This window comes from Micrasema longulum, unplaced genomic scaffold (genome assembly GCF_059751315.1).
Source record: "Micrasema longulum isolate JH-2025_06_02 unplaced genomic scaffold, ASM5975131v1 h1tg001175l, whole genome shotgun sequence".
NCBI classification, from domain to species: domain Eukaryota; kingdom Metazoa; phylum Arthropoda; class Insecta; order Trichoptera; family Brachycentridae; genus Micrasema; species Micrasema longulum.
Genome location: NW_028278362.1, coordinates 283,494 through 305,068, shown reverse-complemented (window position 1 = coordinate 305,068; position 21,575 = coordinate 283,494). Strand labels below are relative to the sequence as shown.

Sequence of the window (21,575 nt, the reverse complement as noted above, 5' to 3'; positions counted from 1 at the left end):
TTTTAATTTATAACTTGTATCAACATAATTTGTAAGTTATCGTCTAATAACAAATAAGTATAAATCGTCGGGTTTCTGGCACAAGTTGGTAACTACATTTTACTAGTTGTGAGATATTGCTCTTTTCGTATACAGGTAAACGTCGTTTTATGCCAGGGTTCCGTTCCGAGAGACACCGATGTAAAATGAACACAATTATAATGAAAGATGTAAGGTTAGGCTCCGTGTCAAAATTCTAAGAATAATCTAACATGTATATTGAATACACATCCTATACATATTCAAAATAAATTATAAGTGTATTTAATAAATACAGTTTAAATTCGTTTACAAAATAAATAATTATCCCTTGATATAAATAATGATTTTTTTATAATAAATCTAACTCACCAGTTCGTCAGTACTAAATTAAATTCTCACACTTTTTTGAAAAAAGCATCCAATTTCATTTGCTTTGATTGTTGCTTCCTTTCTTGCTAAATCATAGCATAAACTACAAATATTTGAATATTTTTTTAATTTGAATAATAATAAAATAAAAAATAAAATTTTACCTTTTTATTTTTCTTAAAAACAAAACGAATACTAATTCGGAAACAATTTCGCGCACACAACAGGCTGCTCGTGTACACGGTAATAGAATAAAACAACATGTAAAAGTGTGTTTGCTATTAGAATCGCGGTGCCTATTGTCATCTGGTGTCGGCCGAAACGGGGAATCCCACGCCGGCTCCAACCAACGTAGTTGTAAATCGGCGTAAATCGAACCGGCGCAAAACGATGTTTACCTGTACATATAAAGAAATTTTCAATATTTATGTACATACTGTTTGTTTACCCAATAAAATAAATAAATGCGTTGTTTTTTTGTCATCTCAATTCAACTATTCAAATAAAACTGGGAGTCAAATATTATAAAATATTATTTTTTGTATTTATAAAATGTGAAATATTTTTATTTACTTTTTAAACAAAGATTATTTGATGAAGACATCTCATTTTTCTTAAATTTGCATTTACCAATTTGTGCCAGAAACCCGACGAAATAATCTTACAAGGTTTTGAAAATTTCATTTTAACTATATAGTATCCCCTTCAGACCAATAATTAGACTGTCTGATCTTTTCTATATTCCAAACATTAAAACTAATCACCATCACTCGTATTTTTTAAACATTTAACAATAATTTCAAAAGTCTTCTACTACTACTACTACTACTACTACTACTACTACTACTACTACTACTACTACCATCACGCCATTTCCCCGTAGGGGTAGGCAGAGAGAATGGACCGCCACACACGTCTATCCTGGCATACACTCCTAGCCTCTTCCACATTCATACATCTTGTCATACATGCCCTTCGGTTCTGTCTGCTTTTGACATGACCAGACTTAAGATTTTGGTTTATCTGATCATGCCACGTCTTCCTTGGTCGTCCTCGTCTAACGTTGCCGTTCATTTTTGCCATATATTCTTGTTTTACCATTCTCTCGTCGTCCATTCGTTCTACGTGACCAAACCATCTCAGAGACCCTTTCTTAATGTTATCAATTATACTTGTCTCAGATTTACACTCTCGCCTGATTTCATCATTCATAACCCTGTCATACATTGATTTCCCACACATTCGTCTAAGAGATCGCATTTCAACCGCGTTCTCTCGGCTTTCATCCTTCCTCTGCCAGTTCCATGTTTCACTTCCATACATAAGTGTTGGGACTAAAACTCCGTTGTGCACTGCCAGTTTAGCTTCGATTGACATATTTTTATTAGAAATTACTGTGCTTAGTGCTCCGTTCATTTTGTTGCCCGCATTCACTCTTCTTTCAACATCTTTTTCTACTCTTCCATCTCTTGAAAACATGCTTCCCAGGTACACAAATTCTTCTACTTGCTCGAGACATTCGTTGTTTACATTTATTATGAAGTCAGTAACCTCACTATCCCTTTCAAATACCATCACTTTTGACTTACTTTCGTTCATCGCCAATTCGCTCTCCAGGCATACATCATACATTCTAGAGACTATTTGCTGCAAATCAGCCTTGCTGCTTGCTAACAAAACTGCATCGTCAGCATACAACAAGCAGCTTACTGAAAAATTATCCATTTTTGCTCCAATACCCATACATTCTATCTCTTTCATACAGTTGTCCATGTATAGATTAAACAACCATGGTGACATAAAGTCTTGATTTATTTAACACTCCATATAGTAGGTACAGAAAAGAACTAACAAACTTGATTCAGAACAACAGAGAATAAATAGACATTTTGTCTTTTTTTGTTCTTTATTTCTCGTTGTCAAATCAATTTTAATTTTCCACTCCTACTTTCCTTTATTCATCCTCTACCACTCCTCGTTACTTTCCTTATTTTCCCATCCCACTATCTCCTTGTTTATTTTTTTTATAACTTATTATTTTATTTTGTATGTTGTTTAAACCGTCACTTTATTTAATAAAATTTTATTGAATACATATAATTGGATAGCAGGCTCTATTATGTATTCTCTATTTTTTTTTTAAATTTCTCTAAGTACAGATAACCCCTCTGTTGAGAATGAGGAATGCGTTTCTGATAAAATCGTACTCAAAAAATTTCGTAGTCAACCAGGTTAACCTCAACAAACAAAAAACCTTTTAAACAATGAAAATGCACTTTATCTATTTATTATAATATTATTAATTTATAACATAATTAATTTTACAAAATATGTAATAGAATGTAGCACTTATTAGTTCGTAATTATCGTCATTTTTTTTCTTCTAGTAACTCAAGTACCTTTATGGCCAATTGTTTTGGGCGGGTACTGATCCCACGCCCATTTCTTTGCAAATACTCGTATTATTATCGCAGTTTATTTCTCCCATTCATAAATTGGATTTAGGGCGTCTTTTTAGAGTGCTCTGGTGGATTTTAAAAAAACATCCTAAAACTAATTCACACTTGCTGGGGGCGTATTCAACGGGTTACCTGTTATTAATTATTATGTATTATTAATTACCTGTTTAATTATGTAGCCTGTACATCTGTTTGTATTCCAAATATAATAAAATATTTTAATCCTCTTACAACAAAATACAATGTTGCTCACGCTTACTTATTATGTATTGAATAAAATATTTTTTTAATGACTTAATTCTAAAACTATGAATATAATTGTTTGTTTCAGTTGGAAAGACTTCGCTCATTACTAGGTTTATGTATGACAGTTTCGACAATACATACCAGGTAATTAAAAACTTCATCACCACATTTTTTTTGTATAAAAAAATATACTTAAGATTCTTATATAAAGTATTTAAATTACAATATAAATATTTTCAGAATACAAAAAAATATATAAATAATATTTGTGATTGGGGCATTATGTAACGGTATCATGCAATTGAATAAGGCATTACTCAAATAAAGAATGTGAATTTGTAATATTAAACGTTGTTACCTCTGATAATTTCTGTAGGACCATTTTTATGAAAGATCACAGCTTTCAATAATTTTGTCTATTTCAAATGACATTATAAGAAGAACTACTTAGTCCATGTAGTTATTTATGTAATGTAGAGCCAGACCTACCATAAAGGCCGTTTGAACGTGGACCATAAAATATTTTTCTATCCCAGGATTTGTAAATAGCAATTTGTAGGAGATGATATTGTTCCGAGACATTGTCACGGAGATAGATGGGCAGGCTATCTCCACGTAACAATGATTACCCCCACTACTGTGTGCGGCCGCATTGTCCTCGTGTGAACAAGCATGGACAGGACCTTCTGACTATAGTGGTTTGCTGAATGCGTACGCATCGCTCCCACATATTTTTTCTGCCAAAAATGGAGGTAGTAAAAAATCATATTTAGTATTTAGTTTGTTCTTTAACAATCCCAATACATCTTGGTTTAAACGCCGTCGTGTATGAACTTTCGCAGTTCTTACGTGTGAACTGCAGCTGAATTTTCGTACTGTCCTAGTGATCTGTCCTGTGACGTCGAGGCTGTTCACAGAGCTGGGATAAGACGATATTGTTCTATATATTGTATTGTCCACGTGTAAACGATATTGTAGGTTCAGTTGGCATAAAGAACGAGACGCTTACTTACAAGGGAGGGAGTGTGAGACGCTTACTTACATGCTCATATTCATTTACAAACGTGTATATTCCCGTCCCTTTTCAGTAAGTGACGGTCGCTAGATACGGTTAGATTCGGCTCTGATGCAATGGATAGCAGATTGCTAATGCTACAAATATTTTTTATGAACACAATCAATGACCGTATTTATAGTATAAGTTCAATATTGCTGATTTAAAATCTCTTATCAGAAATTTTCAACCATTACAAAATGTGTTTGAATATTGATTTCTCACCTTTTATATAAATTTATTCAATAAACCAAATTAAAACAAAAATATACATTATTGCGTTGATCATCTAACATGGTTTACTATTTATTTTTTTAAATTAAAAATAAATATTTCATTTTGAGGGCCATTTTCAATTTTTTGTATAAATTTTTGATATGTAAATAATAAATAGTAGCGATGCTTCCATTATTCAAACAGACCATCACGCCGTTGTTCCATAGGAGTAGGCAGAGACGATAAAACACCATATCACATACTATCCATATTTTTTGTGTCCGCAAGCAGATCTTGCTTTCTCTACATTCATACATCTCATTATTTCGACATTTTCAAGTATTTGTTGGATTTGGTTATGCCATCTCTTTCTCGGTCTTCCTCGTTTTCTGCATCCACCAACATTCCATTCCATTGGCTATACATCTCCAAACCGATGAAGAACTCCTTTCTTGATTTTGCCAATAATGCTTATCTCGCCTTGCATAATGCACATATCTCGGCATTTGTGCGCCTATTTGCCCGAGAGATTGCATTTTGTCAGCAGTCAGCCTTCTTCTTTTTTTTTTTTTTTTAATCAATTTTTTTTGTTTTTTTACAATAAACATGATAATAAAACAGAGTATTAAAAAAATAAAGCATAATTACATATCATTGAAGTACATATTAATAGAAAAATAGTCAACAAAAAAATCCCACAAAGGCATGGCCTGGTCTTTATTTCAATTGATTTGTAATAATTTCAATATGTTTTAATTTAAAAGTAATCATTAATTGTTCAATTGTAAATTAATTTAATAGCCACAAACAGATTCGTGCAATGTGTTTTTGTGTTTTTTTTTTGCTTAGGGCTTTTTTGCTTGGAAATTACCTGTAGAAATATATGAAAAAATCCATGTGAATTTCACTGTATTTAGCATGTTAATGTACCTAAAGTTTCGTACATCAAGGACTTTATTGGACTGTGATAATTAAACATTTTGTAATAGTCTATACATTTTTAAGTGATGGTACCACTACTTTTAGATTTAAAAAATAATAATTATACACAACAGTGACTGGATTCAACTCCCTGGGGAGCTGTTTATATTCCAGATTCCATTATGAATCCAGTCCATGTCTACAAAAATTTGGACAAACTCAAAATATTGTTGATAAATTACCTGGTCCATGAAGAAGTATAGAAATTTAAAAAATAATATTTTCAGGCGTTGCCTAGTATGTAGGTGAAATAATTCAATTAGATGAATCTCACCCGCATAAATAAAGGTTTCAGCTCTTTAACTTCACAAACATCAACAGATGAAAGAATTGAAGGAATATAGATGTTCAAATATAGGCAGAATGGTGAATGTTACACAGTGTGTAAAGTGGCCACTTAAACCAGCCATTGACAGGTCATAAGCCCTGTAGATGCCTAGACTTCTATATTACCTTCTCTTAAATGTTCTTCATCTCCGTTGTAATATGTTAATAACTATACTACTATTGCAATTATTTTTTGATTATGTATATATATATTTGTTCACCACACCTTATTTATTGAAAAATGTGAGTGGTGTCATTGGAAACCATCTGTGGAAACATAAAAATAAATATTTGTTTTCTTAAAAATGTTATGTTTCTAATCGACGTAATACTGGATACTGTGTTTAATATTTACCACGGGAATATATTCCATCCCCAAGAGATTCCTGCAGATATTTTTCGGAAGACTCCATGTATTTGTTTTATGTATATTCAGTTCTTTGATAGCATGTAAGTTATGTATGTGTTGAGGTAATAAAATTGTTCCAACTGGGTCACAGTATGTATGTACTGCCAACATAAACATAAATATTTGCTAGCTTTTCTAGATGTATCTTGCCGTACTTTATAGTTTCACTATCCTGAATATATTATGGACTTTTAGAATACACTAAAGACTGACCACTCTGACAAAATAGAGACTGGAATGACAATTTTTCGACCTTTCAAATAATAACATCACATTACTTAGTCAAAATGTTTTTTTTTTCTTTATGTTCAAAGGCCCATTTCAAATACAAGTACTCTCCAATTTTCTCTAAATGCCTAAGCTATGTGGCTGGAAATTTTTTATTGCATCCTTTGATGTAAAATTTATTAAAATTAAGGAGTCGGTGAGCAACATAGACATTTTTTTTACCTTCAACTCTATTTTTCATCTATCGAAATGTTGTTTTTGTCGTGATCATAGAAAAACGATAGACATTTGAAAAATGCAACACTGACTTTCTTTTATATTTGATTTTGAAAAGATTTTATATTCCAGGGCCGCGATTATAAACGCTATCTTTATCGGTTCATATAGAGACGGTATGAACTAACATCAATATTTATGTACGAAAATGTGTATACTAGAAAAAAAAAATTGTAAACATTGATCAAATTTATCAAATTACTTAGTAGATAAAATTGAAGATAAATTTTAACTTCCCACTAGAATACGGACCCTGACTGAAAATAAGATACATATGACTAACTCAAGTATCAAAGGATATACTTTTTTATTGAAGAAAATTACATGTGTCTTTGTTCTGATCATTACAATGGCTGAATGGTGCAATCAATTTCACCACATAATATATATATATTTTTTGCATTTTGACAAAGCAATTTTTTTTTGTTCAAAAGGTTGTGCAAGTTAAAGAATTTGTAATGATTGGAAATGTATCTCTTTTCAGGCAACAATAGGCATAGATTTCCTGTCAAAGACCATGTACCTTGAAGATCGCACGGTGCGACTGCAACTATGGGATACTGCGGGACAAGAGCGATTCCGTTCCCTCATCCCTTCCTATATCCGGGACTCCACTGTTGCTGTAGTTGTTTATGACATAACCAGTAAGAAATATGTTTTATCCGCTAATAATTTATTTCAAATTTCTCTAAATTATACTGACAAATTTAAATGTCATAGATTTACCCGTTACTTTTAAGAATAGTAATGTTCCTTAAGAATATTTGGTCTCTGAAATATGCCGGCTTAGATTTTACTATTAGAGTTAAAAGCTTAGTGTAATTATTATTAATCTTAAAATTTACTAAAAAATATATTAGATTTCTATATAAATATGTAGTACTTGTTTACATACATTTTATTTCATTAATATTTTCGAATAAGGCGCTTTCACTTAATAAAGAGGCAATACCAATAATGTATGTTTAAATATTTATTTATTTTATTAATGTATTAATTTTTTTCACATTATTAATAAATAATAAAAATAATGTGCCCTCACTGGGGTTACCCGTGCCGAGGACACTTAAAGATATACTTTAATTTTTTACATGTGAGAGAGAGAAATTACAAAATGTTAAGACAGTTTTAAACATTACATATTTATGTTAAAATTAATTTTTCTGTTTACCTGTATTATAAAACGCACAATAAAAGGAAAAAATATAATATAAATTATAAGTTTGTGGAGCAGGTAATTCAGTATTGGTTTGGGCGAATGAGACAATCTATTTGAATCTATCTACCTCAACTATCTATTTTTTTATGTCTTTTTGAACATTTTCTTGCCACTAATTGTTTTAATGGACAGTGTAAGTAGTTTATAGATTTTAATTACATAATACTTCAAATCACTTTTTCAAAAAGTGGTATTAGTTTGTATTTGTTTAAGATGTCTTTGTGTCGAGGATCTAATATTTATATTATTTGTATGTGTTGTATTGTCGGGGTTATGTCTTTAGTTTGAGTAAGAATAGTTTTTGAATGTGTAAGCGAAAAAATGACACTCCAGTGGTGGGTGCCTTCTGTGCCTTTATTCTCTAACATACATTCATCATAATCAAACGTAACGCTATGCAGTAATATGCCATTGTGTGTGATAAAGAAATGCTTACATTGCACTGCAACTGTCAAAAACAAAACGCACACATGTATCTTTTCATTCAAAAAACTATTCCAATTTATTGAATTAGTAAATAATTAGTTATATTTTTAAGTACATTTTTCATAATTTTGACAGCCGCCAGCTAGTGTCATATATATTGTAATGAGTTACACAGAAATAAATATGAACAAGGGAAATGTGCCTAGTTCTTTCTCACATTAATGTTTGCATGTGTATCGTGATTTTCTATATCTTTAAAAAAAAAAACAAATTCGATTTGTTCAGGGCAATGCAATATTTGCTATTTTTTTTGAAAAAGAGAAATACTTGAGTTCTTAATACTTAAATATTTAAATTTTCAGACCATTTCTTAAAAGTCGTAAATAACTTGTGCTGGATAAATGGAAATTGAGTTGTGGTAGAGTGGGATTTGAACCCCGGACCTTTGGCCTGTGAGTCTACAATACTACCATGGGACCACAACCCGGTGTAGCTAGTATAAGAATAACATGTCTATTACCATACATTATATATATTCATAAATATGTGTTGTAATAATAATTTTTAAAAAAATAAAAAATAATGGTGATAATTTTCTTAGTTATGCATCTACAAATCTCTTTTAGCTACACTTAGCTATAAATATATAAGATGTCATTGATGAAATATATTCAGTCATAACTAATGGTATTTATGACTCACTGTTTATCTTTTTGCAATTTTAACAATTTTAGTTTTTTCAAGAATTTGAATGTATTATGATGCATGTGATAACTGACCTTATTTTACCAGTAATTTACTTATCCAATTCTAAAGTTGTGAGGGCTCATGCAATAAGTATTTGACATACTATTGCAAGGTTTGTACTAATTATAATAATATGACCAGTTTTTATCAATTGGAATTTTTTTATCTATTTAAATTGCATTTTGAAGGTTCGTTTTGTGAATTGGATTTTTTCACATTATCAGTATTGTTTTCACTCTGTAAGCTATGTACATATTATATTTTGTAATGTTGTAGTATATTTTGTACTACTACTAAAATAAAATAATGAATCTTTGTGTTCTAGATAATATGTAAGATAAATGAAAACAGTTAAAATTTCCATATTGCATTTATTTATTTATTTATTTATTAGTTTATACATACAATGTTATAAAATGGCACAAAAAACACTCTGGCAAAATTCTGCTAGTACTAGGAGTAGGCTCAGTATATGAAGGGTCGGCAAGCCAGAAATATTAATACGCCTAATGTTGCAATCGGTTCCTATATGGGCAAATGCCTGTTCTAAGAAACCGATTTGTTGCGGTAAATATGGTTTACGAATATTTTTCCTATAAATAAAAAAACTATATTGAAGAAATAAAAAAAAAACAGTTATAGCCCAAAAGAGAAGAAAAGAAAAAAAAATTAAGTTTACATTAAATGTAGAAATACAATTAAATACACAAATATAAAGCATACATACTTCGTACATACATATACACATACATATATATATATACACACATATACATACATATACATATATATATACACACATTCATACACGATATATATGCACATGCGAAAATACAATAAATTTATATATGATTCAATGGGATAGCATAATATTTAGATTACTATCTTCAATAAATTCTCCGATTCCTTACTTCCGATGTCTGTCAACCAAATCTTTAAATTTCTTTTCAAAACTGATGGTTTATCAGATTTCCAAAAATACGGTATCAGGTTGTATAGTTTAGGTCCGTTATATAAAAATGATTTTCGGAATACCGCTGTACGTGCTATTGGAATCACCAAATCGTTTCTTACTGTACTCCTGGTTGAGTGCGCATGACTCACAATCACCTGAGTGCTCCTATTTTTGTGGATGTCAAGTATTACTTTCCTCATGTAGATTTGCCTTAAGCCAAGGACGTCTAAGGATTTGAAAAGGCCTTCACTCGGATGATTGTACGGTTTTCGCAATATTATCCTCAATATTGATTTATGTACCTTAACCAAGGGATCAAGAATAGTCTTGGCAGCTCCTCCCCAACAAATACATCCGTAGGCCAAAACAGAGTTGCACAAACCATAGTATATACTTTTAATATCTACAATGGACAATATGTTACGCAGTGTTATAAAGATATAGATTAGTTTCCTAACTCTACCCACTAAATAGTTAATGTGTTTTCTCCAGTTAAGGTGTGCGTCAATAAAGATTCCTAAATATTTGATGTCTTTTACACATTCCAGATGGTAGCAATTACAGCTGGTGAGCGTGTTACAATTTGTATTATGAATTTTTATCCTTAATTCTATTCTTGGTAGGCCTTTTATATTTGGGCTGAATTTTACGTATTTTGTTTTCTTTGAGTTTAGTGTCAGCAAATTATCTTTGAGCCAGTTTTTAAGAATATTCATTCCTGTTTCGGCCTTAACATGTGTTTCCTCCCAATTATCACCTTCAAATACAAGAACTGTATCGTCTGCAAAGGTGATTATACGAGCGTTAATATTTAAATTACACAATTCGTTTATATATATAATAAACAGCAAAGGTCCTAGCGTACTACCCTGTGGTACCCCAAAATTCATTTCTAATGCAGTACTGCTGCATTCTCCAATTTTAACCCTCTGTAATCTGTTGGAAATGAAACTGTGTAACCAATTTAGAGGTCTACCTGTGATCCCAATGTTTTCAACTCTTTTTAAAAGAATTTTGTGCGATATGGTGTCAAACGCTTTTGCCAAATCAAGAAAAATTGCAAGTGTTTTCTTACCATTGTTAATGTTGTTTACCAATGCTCCGGTTAATTTTTTTATTGCGTCATCTGTGCTTTTACCTGGTCTAAATCCAAATTGGTTGTCACTAAGTAAGTTTTTACTCTCTACATAATCGCTTAGTCTATTTTTAAATGCTTTCTCCAATACTTTTGAATATGCACTTACCAACGATATTGGTCTGTAATTTTCTATATTCTGTTGATCACCCGATTTAAAGATTGGTTGCACTATTGATTGTTTAAGTTTTGTTGGAAAAATTCCTGATGAGAAACTTAGATTGAAAATGTGCGACAGAGGTTTGGCAATGAAATTTTTAAATTGTTTTAACATAAAAGTATTAACAACGTCAGGACCCTTGGAATACGTTTTTTTTAGACTAGTGATAATTTTAATGATTTCTTGTTCTGATATTTTATTTAGTTGAAACGATGGCATTATGTTCTTGACATTAATAGATGATGCTAGATTACATTCATTCAGTTTGGATTCACATAATATAGCTTCAGATAATTTAGAACCTACTGTAGTAAAATATTCATTGGCAATATGGGCTATTATTTGGAGATCATTAGTATTTGTAGAGTCTGGCAAAATTAAAGATGTAATTTCAGGCCCCTTTTTTGATTTAGTTTTTGTAATTTCTCGAATTGTTTCCCAGATTTTACCCGGAGAATTATTGTTACTCAGGAGATTTTTATAATATATCTCCTTTGCTCTTCTAATAACATATTTACACACATTTCTGTATTTTAAATAATATTTTTGTTTACTGTCATTAAGTGGATCTTTTTTTGCTATTTTATGTAAGTGATTTCTCTTATGAATTGATTTTACAATACTATCCGTAATCCAAGGAGTAAGATGAAATTTTTTGTGTGCCACCGACTTACTGAAAGTATTTTTGTCAACGTAATGTTCAATTTTTTTTACAAAAATATTCATCGCTTTGTCAGTGTCAGTTTGTTGAAGTATGTCCTCCCACAACTCGGATTCGAGGTCCCTTGAAAGATTTGAATAGTTTATTGAATTTGTAAATTTATTAACTTTCTTTTTTGGCGTGTTTATTCGGATACTAATACCGGTGGTGTAATGATCAGTTATAGTGTTCTGTATAATAAATGTAAGAGAATTGTGCACGTTACGAGTATTGATATGGTCAAGGCAAGATTCAGAGGTACCTTGCACTCTTGTCGGTGCGTCTATGTTACATATGAAATTGTGTTCAGCCATAACGCACAAGTAGTCTTCACACTGCCTGTGCCTTTGGCCCAGCGTATTAATATTAATGTCCCCTATGATGATACTCCGCATGGCCCATGGCATGATTTAATTTGTACAAAAAAACGATCTTGTTAACGACCCAAATCTCTACTCGTCCATTCAATTATAAAATCACTAAACAATTTGAAATGCTCTAAAATATTTATTCGGCTTCGCTACAATGTAACAGGTTAACACAGCCGGCAAAAATCAGCAAAAAATGAAATAATTACTACTTTAACAAGAATCGCTCTATCTTCTCAAACATCAGTTATTTTTACATTTTACATAAGCAATTTTGAATACACACTCACCACATACTGTTTATGGCAATCTAATAAGATATAGTAGAAGTCAAATATATTTATAACACATCATAAAAAATATATAGGGATTTGCGCTCACAGAATGACAAACAGCAATCTGCATTATAAAAAATACAATCTGAAAATGTCACCATTCTATTATCACTATACAATAAATATGTGTGAAAAAAAAGATAGATATAATTTATCAACTCATTGACTAAACAAATCATCTTACGCACAAGCTCTCATGTTTCTCATAAGAGCTGTGCAAAAGTGTGTGTGTAATTTAAGGCATGTTTCACATTTTTTAAAATGTTGGGACATCTTACTAAATGTGAAACATGCCTTAAATTACACACACACTTTTGCACAGCTCTTATGAGAAACATGAGAGCTTGTGCGTAAGATGATTTGTTTAGTCAATGAGGGAACATTATTCTGTATAAAAAAAGAATACAAACAATGTAAAAGTATAAATAAATAATATATTTTTACTTAGGGAACATTATTCTGTATAAAAAAGAATACAAACAATGTAAAAGTATAAATAAATAAATAAATAATATATTTTTACTTTTTATCATGAATAACTTACTACTCTGCTCAATGTATATTTTTTCTTTAAATTATTGTTAGGTTTCTACAACACCAATTGTCAAGACATTTGTTAAATTCATTCAAACATCCATCAAATTATTTCAAACATAAAATTCATAAATAGGATTAACAATTCCAACCGTCTATGCGCTCTGTAGCTGCAGTATGAGTTGTAATCCAGCTCTCATTTGAAAAAGATTTTGAAATAATAATTAGAAAAACCAAAATTTCATTTTTAAATCATCTAAATGTGGGCTAGGTTTCATACCATCCATGCGCTCTGTAGCTGCAAGACGCGCTGTAAACTAGCTCCTATCTGTTATCAAATTATATTCTAATTTCAAATGAGGAACTAGAATCCCAACTGTCTATGCGCTATGTAGTCGCAAGACGTGTTGTGATATTTATTGTACAGTGCCCTTAAGGTGATTTTCACAAAAATGAGGCTATTTATCAAACCTAATAAAATACATTATTTTTTAAGAAAATAAACATATTGCATTTAAAAAAGCCGAGTGGAAGACTGATCTACCAGTGTACTTTACTATGATCATCCCGTGATATAAGATTTATTATTGATACGAAATATTAGAAAATAAATACCCTCATTCTGGTGATATATTTATATATCATTTTGTTTTACGTGCCCTATAAAGGGTTAAAACAGGCATAGTTCATATCAGATCTGATAGCACTCTTATACATATTCTGATATGCCACACCATTTTGGCTGTCCTATCCTAAGTGCATAGTTCATTGGAACCTAAACCAAACACACATAGTTTTTCATTCCACTTTGGTCAACCAATTAAAAAACAGCTTTGATGATCATTGAAGGAAAAATAATGTTTTTTTTACAGATACATATATCAGTAATAATGCTCGCTTATATTCCAATATTTTTTCTTCTTTACTTTTAGATGCTAACTCATTTCACCAAACCTCCAAGTGGATAGACGACGTGCGCACAGAACGCGGTGGGGACGTCATCATAATGCTGGTCGGGAACAAGACTGATCTGTCGGACAAGCGGCAGGTGTCTGCGGACGAAGGAGAACGCAAGGCCAAGGACCTCAATGTCATGTTTATAGAGACTAGTGCTAAGGCAGGGTATAATGTCAAACAGGTAATCAAACCCAATTTTATTAACTAGGGAATTTCTTCTATGCCTCTAGGCATCAAATAAATTGTGTTATAAAATGCGTATATTACAATTACATATTTAAATGATCTTAAACTGTGCAATTACTACGTTGTGGTCCCATGGTAGGTTCGAGGTTTGAACCCTTCTACACCACAACTCGATTCTTATTTTCTGGCGTGGTTATTTATGACTATTTGAAAATTACCTCAAAATTGAAATATTTAGATAAATATGTAATTAAAATGTCTCCCCTTTAATAAAAAAATATCAGAATAAATTAATCAAAATATCAAAAATAGCGCTCATGCTATATGGCTATAAAGTTTGTCTCTTTCATGGGGGCTCCGGATTTGATTCCTAAGATTGCAATAATTAAATATGATTATTTAACAGTTTATTTACAGTCAAAACAGTTCATTTGGTAATGAAAAAAACACTTTACATTGTTTATATGTTTAAAAAAATATCAAAGCCTGTACAAAAAAAATAACAACTTCAAGACAAAATCTAGTCTATTCTATGATTGTTTAAATCTAGAAAGACTTAAATGAAAATAAGATGATAATGTAATGTGATGTAATCCCCCATTGTAATATATTCGTCTGTCGAGCAGCAAAAAAATGTTTATGAGATTTTGATTATATACACATTAAATTATTTCATCTAGTATTTTTTACACTACCTTTATATTTTTGTATTAGAATTTCTACAAAATTTTATTTTAGTTAGTCAAACAGATATTTATTTTTTTAGCTTTTCCGACGCGTCGCTGCAGCCTTGCCCGGCATGGATTCAACAGAAAACAAGCCCCCAGAAGACAGTATCCTTTTTACATATATTTATTTTTATAGATTCATAAATATTTTGTTTTTACCGCAAGTAAGAAGTATTTCTTGCAGTCTCCCGAATACTGACACCCGATGCCAGTATAATTGACCAGCTAACATTTACCACGAGACTAAGTGTTTTATCTGTGTTACAATTATATACTTACTTTGGGATATATTTTAATGGTATTTGCATACAGTGTTTTGTTATGATTTCATTAGTAATTTAACATCCAATTATTTTGTAAATAATCAATAAATATAAATTTATTACTTATTAATAAAAACTAACATATCATTTTTAACCTGTTTGTGGACATTTTAAGACTTGTAAATTATAAAGCAATTTCTTCTGTCTTGCCGTCGTAAGGGTCGCGATAAATGCTCATATGCTATGTATAAACACTCATTTGTTTTGTGCTATGTTTTATGTGGCACTGTATGACATTCTTGTGTATTCTGTCCGCAAACTTGTTATGTCATTAATTTTATGTGTGGTGTTGAAATATTTCCTTTTCAAAATTTTACATTAAAATAAAATTTTAATGTTTTGTTGAAGATAAATTCTTAGGTCGTAAAGCTGAATTGTTCCCAAACTGTGTGCTATGGATATGGGCGTAAGTAAATATTTTGGGTATAAATACTGCATGAATTGCTTCTCTTTGACACTCTCTGTAAAGCTTTGTAGTAGATTCTTGCCTGTTTCTTCTGTATCTTAGTGTCGCCGGTATTTTCCTAAAACAAGGCCATTTAATAAAATTTCACGAAGAATTCCATGTGTTATTGGGTTTAATTATTAAAAAACTCTAGCACATCAATTCTAATTTTCCGGTAATTTTTATCAAAATAAAGGCGTTTTGCACAGATTCCTTAATTTTTTTTGTGCGGTTGCTATTTTTTAACAGTTTTATTTCAGTAATTTAGTAAATCAAATTACCTGGGGCGGTATTCTGAATCTTCTCTACCCCCCTAGAGAGTGGTTCATTTTGGGATTTTTATTTTTTGCATACGACTACACTTTGTTTCATATATAAACACACTGATGATTAAACGTCAAATGATGTATAAAACTGTTTAAAAAACAGATAAAAACTAATGCGGTTTGGTTAATTCAATCTAATTAAGTGTTTTTGGTAATGCTTAAGGTCACAATAATTTTCTGAATGGAAGTAATCATGTTTGGTTTCACATGTTCATATTTATTTGACGTTTAATCATCAGTGTGGCCATATATGAAGCAAAGTGTAGTATGCAAAAAATTAAAATTTCAAAATTAACCACTCTCTAGGGGGTAAAGAAAATTCAGAATAGCACCCCAGCTATATTTGATATCTTCCTATATAAATCGCACAAAAAATAATTATGAATTCAGCTATTGTGTGTTTTTCTTAAGCTCTTATCAATGTTGCAAATAATCACCCCCATCGAGGGAAGAGTTGTTTTCTTACTGTTGCGATATAATACATAATTACACACTGATTCACTGAAGTCAGTGTGGAACAGATGTGGAATTTTCTGGTGTAATCTATAACGCTTCAAGTTTGATTTGATTTTTTGTTAAATGGCCTTCGGAATGTTTTATTTTTGCTTAGAATTATTTTTATTGTTTTCCTTAATTCAATTTATTTGCGTCTCGCAGTGCAAGAAGTTGTACTTAAGGACACACCCAACGAAGCTAAGGATCCCGACGGAGGGTGTGCTTGCTGATCTCCCCTACATTACCTACTGTACGCGCCAACACTTCGTGTCGTTTGTTGATGAAAATCCTCCCCAGCGTTTGTCGAGTTTGCGTTCGTTTCAGCGGTCAAAAAACTTAAAATTCAATTTGCTAAATTAACGTTTTTTTATTTATCAATTTAATTATGATAGGTTTTTTTTAATCCTCGGCATTTATTTTATTTTATCAATCCTAACATAATGTTATGAATATTGTGAACTATTTCTGCTAAAATATTTTCTATTAAATTTCCTATACCTACATTCATTATACATAATTTAGTAGGCAGTACATATCGTATTTGCAATTATTTATTTATTTTAATCGATAACGTAGCAGTGTCGGCATCGTACGAATTACCTTGAATTTTTATTAGCTTTTGCAGTTTGTTTTGACCGCTGATAATTGAGCAACAAAAAATTGAATATTGAAAACATCTCTGTATTTTGAATGACATCAATTCGAACCCAACAAAATGCACAATAATCATTTCATAATTCTGCTAATTGAAATATAACTAGAATTGTAGCGAAAGTAGTCAAATTAACATATTTTTTCCCAATTTATTATATATGTAATTAAAACATTTACATTTAACATATTCATTTTACTATGGTTAGGTATTTAGAATGCAATAGTAAAATAGCACTGAAACATTTCTCACGGAACGCCTGATATTAAAATGATTTTTAGTGCCATTTATAACTACTATCAAATTTTCAATATACTTTAGATTAGAGTTTGGTTTGATGTCTTAAACAAAATACACTTATGCAATGCGCCGTGTTTCCACTGTGGCATGTTATGTAAGCCTAATTTATCCACATTTATATGAGCTGTCCACGTCTTGATTGAGACAAACTGAAGTCTGTTCCTTTCCCTCCAAATAGTTACGGATTGTTGCCTTTTCTCTGCTCTTTGTTCTTGAAGAATGAATCATGTAAATATATTTCAGCACTAATTTATCATGCACCATTTGTGGTACAATGTTTTATTAATTTCGGTTGGGATCTTTATTAGGGCACTGGAGTGTAATTATTTCCACTTTTCCGAAGAGTATTTGCCATTGAACTTCGTCTTATTTATGTACGTAGCTAGAAATGTATCGGGACCCGGTGAAATATTTTTATTACTGAACTTTGAAAGCTTTTAATTTACCTTTAATCGATCACTATTTAACTCGTATGTCTTGTGTATGTATTTGGTTCTCTTGCAATGTTGTTGAACACGAGGTGCCTTATTCACTCGAAAGTAATTTGTTTATAAGCTAAGTAACTTAAGCGTACATTTTCTGGAAGTATTTGACCAAAATTTACTTTCCAGATAAAATTTGGCAAAAGACCTTTTATTACTGTAATAATGGATGAAGACATGATGATTACCTACATGGTTTACACTTAAAAACTACATTTTAGCTGGAACTATGTATTTGTACTATTTAAACTTTATTTATTGGATGTTTTCATATTTGTTTTTAGTCTCAATTTATGTTAAAATAAAACTAAAAATATTATATAAACAATATTTTAAAATAGTTAAACATGATATACTTTTTTGTAAACATTTGAAAATGGGTACATATGTTTCTTATCTTCGCTAATCCTTTCAATCACCAAGTGAGGTATAATAATTGTTTTTTTTTAAAGTTAAATTATATTTTGTGTTCTCTGCAAGTCATACAGTTGTTTTGAATATATAATGTAGCGCATACTACTTCAGTTTACTGTTATCAATATGTATATTCTTTTTTTTAATGATGCTGTGTAGGTTGGATTAGTTTCGACGTTTCAATCCAACTTGCACGGGATCACTAAAAAAGACAATACATGTACATAGTACCGTTTCCCTAAAGGATTACATCTACTACATTAGTATATATTTTATATTCTTATTTGAATTGTGATAATTTTGAAAATGTTTCGAGACATGCCCCGAAAGCAATAAAAATTTACACTTAAAATGTAGTTTTGCATTATAAGAGACTTTCAAAATATCTATTCGGTATGTGTAATCAATATGTATTTGTATAAATTAAGAAAATATTTTTTTCAGAATTTTATTTACTCATTTATTGTCATTCCATGTAATTAAAAAATTAGTGTGATACGAAAAGAAAAATTTGACGCTTTGCCATAAACTTCTGATGCAATATTTTTTTTTTATTAACTCTTTTTTTTAGAAGCGTTAACTTGTAAATACTTTTTTTTTATATCTATTTATTAAAACCATTAAAAATAGCCAATAATATTCATTGATTTCTGTAAAAACTAGTAATATTAGAATGTATGCATAAAATCATACATATGTATGTATAATTAATGATAAATTATATTTTTGGTTAAAAAAAAGGGAATGTTTTTCGGCTTAAATAAATAAAATAAAAATTATTCAAATTTACTTTTTGTAACACAATTAAGTTAATATAATTACTTAACAGCAAAAAACATAAAGAATATATATTTTTTATTTTAAAATTAATCTTTAAAAATGGGTATTCTTTTTACAGTATCGTAGGCCATCATTGATTTAATTTAATTCACTGTTCATTTTGACTTACTTTTGAAGAATTCCTATAATCAGCATTCTGCATTTACCGTTAGTAACATGCTGATCTTTAAAAGTAAAAATATAATATTTACTGAGTTCTCAATAAAATGTTATATAACTGTTTTGTATTGGAAATATATTAATAACAATTGACAGAATCGGAGAATATTTCCAATGAGATATCTCTTTCCACTATATTTGGTTATTTATTGTATGCTCAGGGCCCATATTACAATGAGAAGTTAACATTTATCTTCAATTTTATCTACAAAGTAAAATTAAGTTTTCTGTATAAGAAATAGAATGTGTATGCATTTTTTTCTAAACATGTTCAATTACAGGTTCCGACGAAGATACTGATGTTTATACACATTTTTATACGTAAATATTGATTTTACTTTATACCGTCTCAGTATGTACCGACGAAGCGTTTGTAATCGCGGCCCTGGTCTTTACTTGGAAAGCAATGTATGTAGTTTGTAAGCTGAAAGCTTAGATGTACTTTTTAAATTAAGACAATTTACCTGTATTATTTATTTGAATTACTTTGAAACTTTATTATAATAAAAGGCAGACTATACTTTATAGCTGTTCATTTTTCTTTTGTTCTTTTATTTTTATTCTCTCTTAAATTTACTAATTCTATTTCTTTATTTTATTCCAGAACATAAGGTTATAAATAAAAAATGTTTATTAGTGATTTTACGCAGCATAATTTTAAAGACATTTCTAGGTTTTCACCATAAATTTAGATATTTATTACTTGTAGAAATTTGGGGGCATATTTATTAATTATTAAATTAATCAATAAGTTTGAAATTTATTTCTTACCAAAAAGATTTCATTCTTAATATTTTTAAAATCCTTAACATCGTTTCGCAACAATGCAATATCTATTTTTCTTATAATTTGAATTGATTTGTGATCCCTCCAATTTTATGGTTTGAAACATTTTTTATCAGTATTGGCCTGAAAATGTTTTGTGAATACGATCCTTAACCATAATATAGCCGTGGACTTGCAAAGCCAAACTCAGCTGGGGGCGGATACGCAGGACCCCGAGAGTGGCTGTGTATGCTAAGGGGGGCGGAGCACCCTCGGTTCACACCAGCCCCACCAGTACTTACACCACCACTGAGATGGATCGCCGCCACCTCCAAACACCATCTTGTGTCAAACTTAGTAAATCACGATGAGATATTTTAATAGTTCTTCAATTTTCATTACAATTGCACAAAATATATTAAATGATTGGTCTAGTGAATTCAATTTTCAGGCAAACATTTGACTTTTACTAATTTTACGAATTACGTAGAAGCTTTGATTATCTAGCGTTTATTGAAATAATTTCACTACATGGATATTTAAGTATTTAAGCTAATTGTTGCTTACAAGAATTGCAAATTGAAAACTGTTTTGCTCTACTACATTTTTATAGCAGGTTTGTACCATTGAGATTATATTACTGATCCTGTTTTCACAATTATTATTATATTACCATTTTTATTTCTTTGCTCGGGTTTGATCCTGAAGTATTTTATTTGCATAAAAGATTCTTGCATCAAATTTAAAAAAACAAAGCAATTTTTCTCTAAGGCCGGATTTTTTCATCATCAACAAGTTTTGAAAAAGTGTTCACTTTTTCATACAAAGACGATTATGTTTTTATTTTTTTTATTATTACTTTTGATTTTGAACTATTACTAAAGATCAAACAACCCGGCCTAAGATAACCTCAATTTGTACCTATAAATAATGTTTATAACAATCTAATGAAAGTAATTTGAAAAAAGTTTTTCTTTTAGTATTATTACCCACTAAATTATAATTATGTTAAGTTATGATCCATATTTATTTGCATTACTTATTTAACAATTAAAAAGTATTATAAGATGCTAATTTTATTAATATTTTATTTAACCAAAATTAAATATAATTTAAATTTAAGATCATGCATTTATTCTTTCTTTAATAAATATTTGTTAAAATTTTTATATGGATATTTATTCTTTGTTATTTTTTAGTTGTAAAAAGTGAACCTTTTATATTTAAAAATGTTTAAGTTTGTAAGTGAAAATTCTTGATGGAAGTTCATTGTAATTTATTATATAAATAAAACACGAGTGATACTTTAATCCACAATCCAAATTTGTGGATTAAAGT

The 21,575-nt window shown here is 30.2% G+C and overlaps 1 protein-coding gene across 2 annotated transcripts in view; it reads left to right on the top strand.

Moving 5' to 3' along the window:
• Rab6 (RAS oncogene family member Rab6) overlaps positions 1 to 21,405 on the top strand; it is a 29,257-nt gene extending 7,852 nt beyond the window's left edge. The window contains exons 2-6 of one of the 2 annotated variants that reach the window (XM_088233999.1): positions 3,181 to 3,239; positions 7,071 to 7,230; positions 14,098 to 14,303; positions 15,075 to 15,141; positions 20,423 to 21,405. In XM_088233999.1, the coding sequence (XP_088090125.1) occupies positions 3,181 to 3,239; positions 7,071 to 7,230; positions 14,098 to 14,303; positions 15,075 to 15,141; positions 20,423 to 20,493 (563 nt within the window). In that variant the 3' untranslated portion in view covers positions 20,494 to 21,405. Of the gene's footprint in view, positions 1 to 3,180; positions 3,240 to 7,070; positions 7,231 to 14,097; positions 14,304 to 15,074; positions 15,142 to 16,787; positions 20,014 to 20,422 lie in introns of those variants that run through there. The other variant, XM_088234000.1, reaches the window with a different exon arrangement.
• Positions 21,406 to 21,575: the final 170 nt, after the last annotated feature.